The 14,102-nt window shown below is 39.4% G+C and overlaps 1 protein-coding gene across 3 annotated transcripts in view; it reads left to right on the top strand.

The window, feature by feature from the left end:
* Window positions 1-183: 183 nt before the first annotated feature.
* The window catches only part of scml4 (Scm polycomb group protein like 4), a 32,038-nt gene continuing 18,119 nt past the window's right edge, over window positions 184-14,102 (top strand). The window contains exons 1-2 of one of the 3 annotated variants that reach the window (XM_056270794.1): window positions 184-552; window positions 11,113-11,350. In XM_056270794.1, the coding sequence (XP_056126769.1) occupies window positions 11,149-11,350 (202 nt within the window). In that variant the 5' untranslated portion in view covers window positions 184-552; window positions 11,113-11,148. Of the gene's footprint in view, window positions 553-11,112; window positions 11,351-14,102 lie in introns of those variants that run through there. The other 2 variants (XM_056270796.1, XM_056270798.1) reach the window with 2 other exon arrangements.

Raw genomic sequence — 14,102 nt, 5'->3', positions numbered from 1 at the left:
TAAAAAAATCTAAAGTTCATAAACGTGAACACTGCTTTATTAGCGAAAACAACCGGATCGGAAACCATGTTTAATAGCTCACAATCCTCCACGGAATTTCACAAACAAGCTTCATGTGGGTTCAAGTGGGTTTGTTCCGAAGAGAGATTTCCAACTCCATCCACACACACATGCAGTAGTAGCCTATTTATGCAATAGATTTTGGGATACAGTCGGATATCCTGTGTGGGTGTTTTACTCTACATCGTTTTGCATACCTAGGCGAAATATATAAACGTTTCACCATACGCCCCCGTGCCTAGCCATTTAATTAGATCCCCGGGGTGCGGATCAGTTTGGCACCGTGTCTGCGTGCAAGCGAAACCGGCAGTTTTTTTTTTTTTTTTTTTTGCTCTCGGAGCCCTGGCCGCGGTCCTCGCGCTGAATTCACTTCTGCACCGGCGGCGCGGGAAGAAAATCGAGCCCGCAGTCGAGCTGCTGCTGTTGGGGTAAAGTGTTCTGCACGACTCGGACAGACGGCAATCCAAGCGTTGCAGCCGCCGACAAGCAGAGGTAATCATTTTGGCATTAGCTGCTTTTTCCAAGTGGATCTTTGCTGTTGTCAGCGTCATTCGAGACGCCAAGTTCATCGATGCAAATATGAAATGGTCACTGCAAAGCCGTCCGACTGGTGATTAATTAACATTATAGACTGTAATAATTGTGATAACTTACTGTTCATTACATATCTGTCTGTTTATAAGATATCTTGAGATAAGATTGCACGACGTTGTTAGGTATACAAAACAGATTATTTTAATGACGTCTTTGAATGTTTGCAACTTTGAATTTGCAGCAAAGCTAATCATTTATTTCATTCTAATAATACTAAGAAATATAATATAAAATATTAGGCTACATATTATATTTTATCTGAAGATCAGTTTTAATTACACCCACAGGAAAGAAAAGTTAACGATGAGGTAGCAATGAGATTAAATGGAGAAAAATGCTTAAATCTCCTGCTTTTCAGATTTTCTGAAGAGAAAATGACCCCAGCAATCAAACATGCGTCACCCCAAGAGTTTCAGAAGAGATCTCAGCAATGTCTCACACTGTGCTCAAAACTGGCAAGATACCAAACATTGCAATTAAAAGCCAGAGATTTTGATTTGAACTCAAAGATTTCTCATCAAATTATCTGAGCCATGTATGAATCCTCATTAATTGTATAATTAGGAAACTTCTGAGGCGAAGTTGATACTTTAATGAAACATTACAGAGATCTCCGTTATCTAAGTCTCCTGATTTCTAAAAGAGGAACCTCTGAGTAATAAACATTTCCTCTGGGTATAGGGTTGTTTATGTGTTTTACTCCTCTGGGACAACCTATCCCACCTGTGCTGGCTCTTGTTTTGCTGGTAATTTCCCTAAAGTACTAAAGGCCTGCATCTCAGCCTGGTGGGATTTGTGAATAAGAAAGCTGAATATGGTTTGCTTTATTGCATTCAGAAAAAATTGGTTTAGTGTATTGTCAGAGCCATTTGTGGGCTATACTTTCTTATTATTCTGGACTTTAATGGCATGAAACTTTGTAGTCATGATTTCTATCAGTCATCATTTTGGGATAATTATTAATCCCCCAGTAATGTTTTTGGAAAAAAAGCAACTTCAGGGATTAAGCACGTCTGAAATGTCTCCTGTGGAAGGTCGCTTTCCCCCTTGACACCCACACACACATAGACAATGCAGTGGTGTGTGTATTAACAGACCCTCAGGCACTGTGTCAGAGTGAATAAGTGGATACACACATTCTTTATTATTGAACCAAATAAGCCACTAGAGATGGACTGTGTGAAAGTGTGTTTGGTTACAAGGTTAGAAAAACACTCTGGCGTCACAGAGAACTTCAGGGTCATGCAAAAACAGCCCTGCCCTTTTACAGTTTATGGTATGTTCATGTGAGGAAATACCATTGCATGATAGATAAATAATTTTCTGTTGACCCTGTGTTGAGGCATCAGAGATATCAGCAGGAAATTGTAGAGCACCATACTTTAAAATTCACCCTGGTTCCTGGTCTGAAAATGGACCTGAAATAAGACTTGATTGTGGAGTAATTGGCCTAAAAGTGGCTAATCTTTTTTTTGTTTTTTTTTCATAGACAGAGACAATCTTCTGAAGTGATTCTTGAGAGTATCATTACGATTGAGATTCACTGGGTGATCCTCACCACAAACTCCCCTATTTTTATGTGTTTACAAGACCTTCCCCACATCACTTGACAATTCACTATTACCATTGTTAGACCCTCCCCATTTCTGATTGCACTACTTTCCCAGTTACCTCTTTTACACGTGGCTTTCTACTAAATCCTGCCTTTTGTCCCATGTCTCAACCTCCTATAGTTTTAATATTCAAATATGTCTCCTATTCTGGAAACTCATACATTAAAGCTGAAAGAAAGTGAATATTTCTTACTGAATGTAGTCCAGAATGAAATTCAGTCTTCTTGTTTTGATGACTCAGCCTAGCAGAGTATCAATGATAGTCCGAGCTCCGCACTCCTCACGGTCAGAAGGAAGGGTTATTTCAGTTTTTTAAGGGTGTGTTAAGGGTGTTAAATTCATCATAAGATCTCACTAGAATGTTTTGCATTTCAAATGATTTTGAATTTTGAATGGTTTTTGAATGCACTCTTATGCATGTTGAGGTTACACAATCACTCAAAAGTTTGGGGTCAGTAAGAGGGTTTAATGTTGTTGAAAGAAGTCTCATGGCTCAGCAAGAATGCATTTATTTGATCAAAAATACAGTAAAAACAGTAATATTGTGAAATATTATTACAATTTAGAATAACTGTTTTCTAGTTTAGAATATTTTAAAATGTAATTTATTCCTGTTATGGCAAATCTGAATTTTCAGCAGCCATCGCTCTAGTCTTCACTATTCAGTGTCATATAATCCTTCAGAAATCATTCTAATAGGCTGATTTTCTGCTCAAGAAACATTTCTTATTATCACAGCTGAAAACAGTTGTGCTGCTTAATATTTTTATAAGTTTTTTTCAGGATTCTTTGATAAATGAAAATTCAAATAAATCTTTGAACTTTCTATTCGTCACTTTTGGTCAACTAATGCATCCGTGCTGAAGAAAAGTATTAATTTCTTAAAAAAAAGCGTACTGACCCCAAACTTTTAACCTCTTAAGTGTCGCGCCCCCTTTTTTGAATAAACATGAAAATGCTCAATCCGAAATGGTTGTAATTAAAGAATACTTTTGTCAGGATTGTTTATGTTGTGTGTGCAAGCACATGGCCTGTTATGTGTTTGCATTGTTTTGTGTCTTTTACCACACCCCCTTGTTTCCTTGTTAGTCTTGATTATTTATCTGTGTCACCTGTGCCCTTGTGATTATGTTCCTCATTTAAGATCCTTGTGTTTGTTACTCGGTGCTTGTTCGTTGTATCCTGTCGTCCTGTTCTGTGAGCTGTATATTCCCGTGATCAGAGTTTGTATCCTGCCTGTTAGTTCTAGTCTCTTGTTTTTGTCAAGTTTATTAGTCTAGTCTTGTCAATGTTCGTTTGCTCCCTCGTGGGTCTTTGTTTTCTGTCTGTTTAATAAATCCGTGTTTTATTTATTACTGTCTGCGTTTGGGTTCATATCCGCATACCGTGACAGAACGAACAAGCCTAATTTTGAACCCAGCAGACAATATGTCTTTTCCTGCAAGAGGCCAGTCAAAGGACCACGAAGAGTGGTGGCGGACGTTAACCACTGATATGAAGGGGGGTAGGACTCCGTTTCCTCCCCAGGGAGAGGAGTCCCTGGAGAGATATGTCCAAGGTGTTGATGGGAAGAGGAGATTCATGCCAGAGATTCTCCTGAACTCCTTTTTCATCGCGGGTCTCAATGCACCTCCTCCTATGTGTGAACGGGAAGGGCTGATTCGGTGCCCGTTCAGTGAAGTGGTGAACCATGTGTGTCGGGGAGAGCGGCAGGGTCTTACGAAGACAGTGACAGCTTCATTGCCAGTGATTCCGGAGGGTCGCGTCCTAGCTGTTGCAACGCTTGGGGACCAGGCTCTCTTCACCTCGACTCCCAAAGCACCTGCCGTAGCTGGAAGCCTTCGTGGAAAGCGAGGAAGACGGGTGTCGTGGGAGTCTGCATCGGAAGCCTCGTCCACTGAGTCCGCATTGCCTGTGGTGGTCCCTCCACTTGCAGTAACGACCCTGGTACCGACTACAAATCCGGCTATGGTTTCTGCTCCGCGGCCAAGGAGGAGGAAGAGGAGGAAAGTTTCATGTCCTCCGTCTCAGTTTCTTCTGGGACCCACATCGACTAACAAGCCCGCTGCGTCCAGTTCTGTCCACGCTGAGGTAGATGGGGGAATGACCGAGTCCAGTCCTATTCCAGCTAAGGAGTCCATTCCTGTCCACGCTGAGGTTGATGGGAAAGTGACCGAGTCTAGCCCTGTCCCAGCTAAGGAGTCCAGTCCTGTTCCAGCTTCAAGGCCAGCCGCAGCGCCTTTTGAACCCTCTGTTCCACAGTCGCCTGCTGCACCCCCTGTCTCAGTTCCGTTGCTGGCTGCGGCGTCCCCAGTCTTGGTTCCTGTTACGTCTCCGCGGCCAGCTGCAGCGCCACCTGCGTTGTTCTCTGTTGTTCCCCCGGTCACCCCTGCTACTGTGTTACCCCGATCTGTCCTCCCCAAGATTGTACCTTATGTGTCTCCACCCAGACCTGTTCGGTTTCCTTGCCCTCAACCCTCGCCCATGTCCAGTGAGTTTAGGACTGTTGCTTCACCAATCCACTCTGGACCCCTTCCGATGAACTCTTTTGTTCCCCCACCCCCCCCTCCCTTGTGTGTTATTTTTATTGAGTCACCCCAATCCTTTTATTATGTACTCTTGTTTGCCATTATTGTTAGTGGTTATGTTTTGTTGGTTTGTGTCTGAGTTACAGTCTATTAGGTCTCATGTGGAGTGTCTGGTAGCCGCTCCGTAAGAGGGGGGTTATGTCAGGATTGTTTATGTTGTGTGTGCAAGCACATGGCCTGTTATGTGTTTGCATTGTTTTGTGTCTTTTACCACACCCCCTTGTTTCCTTGTTAGTCTTGATTATTTATCTGTGTCACCTGTGCCCTTGTGATTATGTTCCTCATTTAAGATCCTTGTGTTTGTTACTCGGTGCTTGTTCGTTGTATCCTGTCGTCCTGTTCTGTGAGCTGTATATTCCCGTGATCAGAGTTTGTATCCTGCCTGTTAGTTCTAGTCTCTTGTTTTTGTCAAGTTTATTAGTCTAGTCTTGTCAATGTTCGTTTGCTCCCTCGTGGGTCTTTGTTTTCTGTCTGTTTAATAAATCCGTGTTTTATTTATTACTGTTTGGGTTCATATCCGCATACCGTGACAACTTTGGAATATAGATGTAAGATTGGTCTTGTTTTAAAGAAGACATTTGGCAGATTTTTGTAGAAGTTAAATAAATTAAGAAAGTGAATGAGAAAAAAGTTATAGAAGTTTGAGTTTATGAAAATGTAATTATTAATATTTTATATAAAATATATTTTTTCAAAACCTGGTGAACTCTAAAACTGCAAGAAAATCAAAGCCAAAACTCTGAACAAGTTGTTTTAAATTTTAGGTTGATATCTCAAAAAATGAGCTTTCAGTAGGATTTTGTTTGGGTGCAGTACCAAACCTTTTCACTAGGTCACAACCAGACTCCATTACTGCCCATAATGGCGCTTTTCCATTACCAGTACCAGCTCGACTCGACTCGCCTTGGCTCGCCTCGACTCAGCTCGCTTTTTGCTCCGTTTTCCATTGCAGAAAGTACCGCCACAAATAGTACCCGGTCGTCATAGTGACACCTTTCGTTCCTCGTTGCCCCATCAAGCTCTCGCTGGATCCTCTCTTCGGCAACCAAACAAAGGAATGTCTGCACCTCCTCGTTTGACCACGGCGTATTCTTCCGAGTTGCCATAATAATAGTAGTAAGTTTAGTAACTATCTCTGGCCAAACTATTTAAAAATGGCGGGGTTATTCTGGATACTCCAACTGGAGCGTGCAATGATGACGCAGTGAATAGTGACGATTCTCTCTGACCAATCAGCAGTCGGCATTGTTTTCACGTCACATTTTAGTATCGCCTTAGCTCGCCTCAGCTCGCTTAGAACCTCGCCGGAGGTGGTACGAAAAAAAAGTACCCAAAAGCAGGTACAGGTACAACTTTTACACAGTGGAAAACCAAACAAAGGCGAGTCGAGTCGAGCCGAGCCGAGGCGAGCTGGTACTGTGTAGTAGAAAAGCGCCATAAGGGTGCCTCCATTTCCATATGTGTTTTTAGTGATCTGAACCATTATTTCCACAATTTTCATACAATTTATGAAGTAGGCATCCTATTCAGAAGTAGTAAGGGAAGTTTGGCATATTGTGATATGAATTCAACCTCAATAATCGCATAAAAATAACACGCATGTGCGTTATAGCTCGCTGCCACATCACAAATGGTGAATCTATATATTTTTTCTTTATATTTAAAATATTTTCAGACCTTTTTTTCTAAAATAATTGAATGGATGTTATCCTTTGAACTATTGGCATGAAAACAAAACTGAGGTTTCTACCATTCTTTCATGATTTTCATGTTCATCACAATTTCAAATTAAAGGTCTTAACACGCCTTAGGAGTATGAAAATATTCTTGTTGCAAATTGATAGATTACAGCTCTTCTGTAATTTATTTTGAAAATCAAATATGAAAACTACTGATTGTAAGCTTTCAAATGATATATAGTTTGTCAATATTAGTTTAGGTTTAGTATAGGATATTACTGTTTTAAAGGGGTGGTATAATGCCCTTTTCACAAGATGTAAAATAAATCTCTGATGTCCCCAGAGTGTGTATGTGAAGTTTGTCACTTTTTGAGGGTTAGCAAAAACACACCGTTTTGTGTCTGTCCCTTTAAATGCAAATGAGCTGCAGCTCCCGACATAGTGGGCGGAGCTTCAAGAGTGTATGTGAGCAGCTCCGATTACCTCACGCAGACACACGCTAAAATGTCAGAAACTGTTCTGCCTTTTATGTTTAAACCGGAGTCAGACAAAGATGGAGAGACTAAGAAGAAGTGACAACATGTAGAATGCAACCGGACATCTCAGAATGGTTAGTTGATGAGTTTGTTGCTGATGTGGAGTTAACTATCTTCAATAAGCATATTCTGTCAGGTTAATCTATAAATCGCTTGTATAGGAACTGTTGTGAGATGCACACAGAGTGACTTTCTATTGCATGTGAAAAGACGGATGCGACAGTTTGAGCTGACTCACAAATGTGCTTGACTACAACAGCTCTTCTCAACATGGACTGTGTGTTCCCGAGGGCGGGGTTTATGTAAATTTTAGTGTTAGTGATGTCACTAACCCGGGAGGAAGCTCATGTAGTTCCTACCAGCCGTTTGTTGTAGTCTTTAAAAAAAGATTTCTTTAAAAGCAAATATCTCCCTTTGCTTTGAACTTTGAGCGTTGTTACTTTGCAGATGTTGTTTATGCTCAAACAGCATTATTACACACTAACTAGAGTTAGAAAAGTGAAATCATAATCAACCACCCCTTTAAATATGTAATGGCTATGGGCCGGTGCAACTTAAGGGGTTAAACAATAGCGTATATCAAGTGATTAGTGTATTATAATTCTATTCTGATAAGTATTTTCATGCTATGGCCGATATTAGAATTCTATTATTTTGTCTAAATAAATAAAACATTAAAACATTTATAAATACTATACCTGAACTTAAGCATCACCTCATGATAATTTACAGTATGAAAAAATGCATGTTAATTTTGAGATTTGATCAAGATTACATTTAACAGTGTTAATATTTAATTATTAGTGTTTTTAAAAATGAACATTAAGTGGGGATTAGATGATGGCAAAGGTAATCTAAATGCAGAAATATGGGAATTAAGCATTAAAATGAACAATTAAAAAAAACTGTAATATTGTGTATCCCAACATGCAATCTCAACCTAACGTGACCCCTGAATGTAAATTAAAACTGCTTTTTTTATGCCACTTATGTGTTTTTATCCTATGTGATTTTCATGATTTTAAACGTATTTCTTTGTTTAATTTTTTAACAAGTAAATTACTGAGTGCACATTTAGGTATTTAACATTCCAGAATGATGTGTGTGTCTGTGTGTGGGGTGAATGTGAATCAAGAGTCACTTTGTATTTGTACTGGGCACAAGTGAATTTTAATGTTTAAATTCTGAATGTGTCTGTGTCTCTGACCGTCGGTTGCTGCTAAAGTAATTTCTCAAGGGGAGACTAAGCCTCTCTCAGCCTACAGAGCACAAGGGCAAATACGAATAAATATGATAAAATATGGATGAATGCTAATAAAGCACTGGCCAAGTGTGGCCCTCACTAAAAGGATTATCTGGAAGGGCAGACATTATTACAGGGGCAGCTGCCGGTCTGCCTTAAGAGCAAAGCATGCAAACTTCGGCATCCAGATTACTCATCTCAGTTTTATTTATTATATAATGACTAAAAGGGATGAGGGTTCAGGTTTGATTTTTTTTTTTTTGTTTTTTTTGTGGTAGTGAAACCTAGCTCTTCTTTGCACTGATTTGTTGTGCTGAAGGCTAAAGAAGTATCAAATGTAATCTGACTCTCTGTGTTACATGACTGGGTCTCTCATTAAACTGAATGGTTCATTTTTAGTGATTACTTCAACCCCCTGGTAAACTCACTTACATCACCCATCGGTCACTGTTTTACAACCCTTTGTTACACTAGTGTTTCCCTGGAGTTAGCTCACTATTCAAAGACCAACCACATTGATTTGGTTGTTAAATTAAAATGAGGAATGGAGTGGCCAAAAAATGAAACAAATTGTAGGACTATTTTTCTGTGCACTCCATACACTGTCATGCACAATTTAAACATTCATCTACTTACAATAACATACATACAGTGTAATACTCTATCAAAGCCTGCAATCCATGCCTGAATACCTTTAAGATGCACACTCTAAATATCAAATGTTTCCCTAAGCAGAAAAATCTGGACAAATGAAAGTAGGATTAAAACATTACGAGTTAGCTATGGAAAAGGGTAAATTAATCCAATACCCTTCGCGAATACATCTATCGAAAAAGCCACCAAGGGTACTAACCAGTAAAATATGAATTCATGAAAACTAAGTTGGTGGTTGGTTCACTGTTTGACAGAAAAAGCTGATGTGCCATGAATTTGAATGCTTTACATGCTTAGATTTCCTCTTAAGACTGTAAAGAAATGGCTCAGAGGATGCTTGAATTAGAAATTAAAAGACAGGAATAAGGAGAGGAAGGGACTTTTTTTTGTCTTGTGTGCTGAAAAGTCATCTTCTCCTCCAGTCCAATTTTTCCTAACAATAGCTCTACTGTTTGGCACTGTTGGCTAATTTGCATCTCATTTTTATTATGATTACTTTTCTTTTGGTCAGTAGAAGTCATTGCCTTTTTTTTTTTTTTACCCAAATTCAACATCTGATTTTTATGATGCACATTTTGTTTTGATGCTGAGAGGGATGGAAATGGTTTACTTGTGGTTATAAGGACTGGAATCTGAGCACTGAAAGTATTTTTTTAAGAAAAAAGTAATTCTGGTGTGGTGACGCTTAAAGGGATTGTCCTCCAAAAAATGAAAATTCTGTCATCATTTATAGTAGGGTAAACCCTACGCTGTAAGGACCAAATGTCCCCACAAAGATAGTAATACCAGACTTTTTTCAGACTTTATTTGGTCCCCAATGAGAAAAACAGCTTATAAATCATACTAAGTGATGTTTTTTTTTTTGAAAATGTAAAAACGCAGAAAGTTGTGTTTAGAGGTTTAGGGTTAGGGGATAGTATATGCAGTTTGTACTGTATAAAAATCTATGGTCTATGGAAGGTGCCCATAAAGCATGTAAACCCTGTGTGTGTGAGAGAGTGAGATGTCCTGACCACCTTGGGTCATCTTTATTTTGAAGATGTATTGCATCACCACTCTGTGGAATAACAAACATGCCCACCAGAGGGTGGGTCAGAAATGGCTGCCAAGATATATTCCTGTGCCAAAAAAAGCACTTGGTCTGATTTTTTTTTATTGCATTGACAAATAAGCCTGGGAACTTCTAACACAATGACTCCTTCAATACCTTGTCAATGAAAACCTCCTTTGCACTTTAAGAGGTACTTGTATGTGCTTTTATGTGTGTAACTGGTTGGTATTCTTTATTAAAAGCTATGCGAATTTGTTTCCAAAGTCCAAGTGTGCCTCAGATATGGACTTTTGCTAGCCATTGCTAACATCTATTCAGTCCACTATCCAACTCGTAGCTGTTTTTTCCTTTTAATGTGTCTCTTGAAGCTTGATGTTGCCCAAATGTTTCTTGTATCACCTTGATGCAAATGCTTTTTCTGCTGTGTGCATTTTCTTTTAAGCTAATGAGGCCTGTTTATCCCAGATCAAAACTGTAGAAGCAACACTATATTCGTACCAAAAGCAAAGCGCAAAGGCACTTCTTAAATGTAAAATATAAATTCATACAATATATAACACCCCCCAAAAAAATCGATTTTCGATTATTTGTTTTTTTAAATGCGGTCGATTCGATATCGATTCTCAAAAGCCACGAAATCGAATCGATCCCCAGCCTATAGTATACATTTATAATTCCTAGTATAAATGCACATTCAACGCTTTTACATTTAGTCAAGAATTACTTGTCGTGATATCATTAGTTTTTGCTCTGCTTATTTTTTTCTTTTACCAATTTTTTAAAATATTTTTTATGATTTTTCATTTGTACAAGATTGCTCCACTGACAACTGTCTATCCAGAAAACACTTGTTGTTTCAAAGATCAGTGAATATAGACCTTTAAACTCCCAGTGTTAATATAATAAATGTTATAATGGATGGTGAGAATGAGATGCCAGTGGCATAGTCTCCTCAGAGAGCGATGGAAGCTATTTAACATTTATTGGTCATTTTGTTCACATTAGATGTTAGGCTACTTATTACCTTAAAAGAAACAGTATAGATGTCGCACTCTAGTCTAATGTTCTCAATGATGTGTGTTTGTGTCTCCCAGTGTAATGTTTTGGTCGATGCGCGAGTCGCTGTGGGAATGAGACTGCGAGGCAGGGATTTGGAGGATTCCACTGTCTCCTGGATACCAAGCGTCCTGGGTGTGCAGAGCGTCAGGCTCCGCCTTCGCCTTGATCGCCGTGACGACAGGGGGAGGGGCCTTTGGCAACTGGTTGACCTGGGAGAGGAAGCGCAGAGTGGGCACCGGATACGTGATAGGACACCTCCTACTTGTTCACAAAGTAAGACATTCATTCATGATAACTACAGTTCAATGGCAGAATTCTCAAAAATATAGAATCCATTGATCCTGAATTGCCAAGGTGTTGTTTGAAATGACAAGAACATTATGTGCATGACTAGGAGTTATACTAGCATTCTTCTGACTTTAGTTGTTATGATCCCTCTTGATATTGTTTCCTCACTTCCTGTTCATGAATGAAAAAGGTCAGTTCTTCATTGTATAAAATGCTATATATGCATACAGAGACCTGTTTGTGTAATACTCAGGGTTTTACAATCATTAATAGGGATTTAGATGGTTCGCCAGCTGGTGAAAAGGACCGCAAAGATTTGAGAGAAGAATAATTGGGCACAAGAGGGAAAAATACAGTATTAGAGAGGATAAGACAGACAGAAAGGCTGGAAGAGCGAGAAGATCCTCCGTTCATTACATTGGACCCTGGGATTCTGCGCTGCTTGACTCCAAAAAGATTAATGCAGATTAATGTGTCATTCTTAATTATTGCAGTCCCTGTTCTCACGCTGTGTGAAGAAAGACGTATGTTCCTCCGCTTTTTCTTATGTTTTTTGCTTTTTTCGGGTAGAATACAGTATTACTTGTCTAACACATACACTCATTTTTGGTGTTATTTTTTTTACATTTCGATCACATGGTCTTCAGTATCAGGTTTCCCTTGTCTGTTGCTATGGCAACTTTTGCCATGAATGAAGTAAATAACTTATTGCCATTGTTTGTAAGGGTTATTTTTTTCTTTCTTCACAAAAACCCCTCCTCTAAGCTAGGCGTTGGCTGGAGGACTTGGCAAACAATGGTTGATTTTCTATTGTTATTTTGGTTTGAATTAGTGTGTGTGTGTGTGTGTGTGTGAGAGAGAGAGAGAGAGAGTGAGTGAGTGCACATTGAACTGCATGTTTTGTGCATGTGTGTGTAATCAGTGGGAATGTTGTAGGTATGATTTCCAGTCAATGGCTGCAGGCAGTTCTGGGCATGTGACTCTGAATCTAGACATTGATGATCGATCTCTGTTTGCTTCACCTAGAGCTTTTGTTCCAGACAAATTAGCAATTTGTTGACATTTTGTGAACATTATAAAATGCTGTGACAATAGTGTCAATAAAATAATATGAAAATAGTGATAATAATGATAGAAAATCATTTATTTCTAATGATGCTCTGGTTCTTTGCTGGACATTTTTAGTATATTTCTCTGACTGACATCATGCATGCCACATTTGTCATGGAGAATTAAAATTTTTAAATCCAAAACCTTTTAATCTAAGGTTATTGTACCATGCTTCAGGCTTTTGTCCAGCTTCCTCTCCTTCTCTTCCATTTACATGGACACATACATGAACACACTCACACAGTAGTTGTCCCTCATCTGCAGTGTTAATGGGTTTGAGATGATTGAGTTGCCACTAAAGATGAATCCATGACTTTAATTAACTTTTGATTTATTGGCTTCTGTATTCCAGGCATAATTAGAAATTAAATATAGTGATCCAATGGATGGGTGAATGGCGTCCAGCTCTGCGTCAGGCTGTAAAATGGGCTGTCTAAATGTATTTCACAGAGTGTCCAATGAAACAGCCGTGAATGTCCCCTTTCTGTGTTTTATATTTCACGGGTTTTCAATAGATGGGTTTCGGTAATATGGCAAATACTAATACAAAACTTAAGGGGCGGCTTACACAACACTGTTTTCAACTAAAACGGATTTGTGTTTATTTTAGTTTATTAAGTTTTGGCCTTTCATGTACATGTCAACGGCATTTTGGGAGCCTGACAACGGCATTTTGGGGGCCTGAAAATGCAAAGTTTTGAAAATGGGTTTCAAAGTGCAGGTTTTTGAAATCGATACCTTTATCATCTCTGTGTAAACCAAAAAAAAGTAACTTTGTCTTTGTGAAACCGTAACGTCATATGCATGCTTCAGGTGCATAGTGTTTCTTTACAAAGTGACATCGCCAACTACTGGGGAGAGCGCATGCACAGACCGAATATACTGACACACATCCAGTAACCGTTCACTTATAACATAACCAAGAGAATACTTGCCGAGATGGGTATTTCGACATCATTTTGTGTATGTAAACGCGAAAGAGGAATCAATTCAGTGCTCGAGCGCTGTCAAAGAGGAATCAATTCAGTGCTCGAGTGCTGTCTGAAACGTCTCTCTCTCTCTCTCTCTCTCTCTCTCTCTCTCTCTCTCTCTCTCTCTCTCTCTCTCTCTCTCTCTCTCTCTCTCTCTCTCTTTCTCTCTCTCTCTGCGTGCGCGCTCTTCGGGTGTAGGAGGCTAACAGATAACAGTGCGTGAGTCCAAATTTTCGCCTCTTCTTCCGCGTTTAAAATTGTTTGAATGTGTAAAGTGGCAAGAAAAAGCACGATAAACTTTCACTCTTATGATGGTTAAACTTAGCAGTTGATCCGCGAATCACATGCGTGCCGAATCGTGGGGCCTGGTCCGTACTGTAGTTTTGATGCTATGTTGGGTCAGTCACCATTTGGTTCTAGTGTTAAATGGGTCCTAAATCAAAACTAGTTGAACCACTGCTGGGATTTGTATAGAGGCTTTGGTTTTTCTGAATAATTTGTGTCAGACTAGCTGGCTTTTTTAGAACTGTTTTCACGAGTTTGCTCATTGTTTTGAGTTTGCTTCCTCTTAGTGGCCAGTAAGACGGCTCCCTAGAAACCACTGTCTTTCAGCCATGGGAGCGGATGTGATTTCTGTGATTTCAAGTGCTCTGACT

Source organism: Rhinichthys klamathensis, unplaced genomic scaffold (genome assembly GCF_029890125.1).
Source record: "Rhinichthys klamathensis goyatoka isolate OS25496 unplaced genomic scaffold, OSU_Roscu_1.1 h1tg000308l_1, whole genome shotgun sequence".
Classification (NCBI taxonomy): domain Eukaryota; kingdom Metazoa; phylum Chordata; class Actinopteri; order Cypriniformes; family Leuciscidae; genus Rhinichthys; species Rhinichthys klamathensis.
This window is presented reverse-complemented; position numbering and strand designations above follow the sequence as displayed.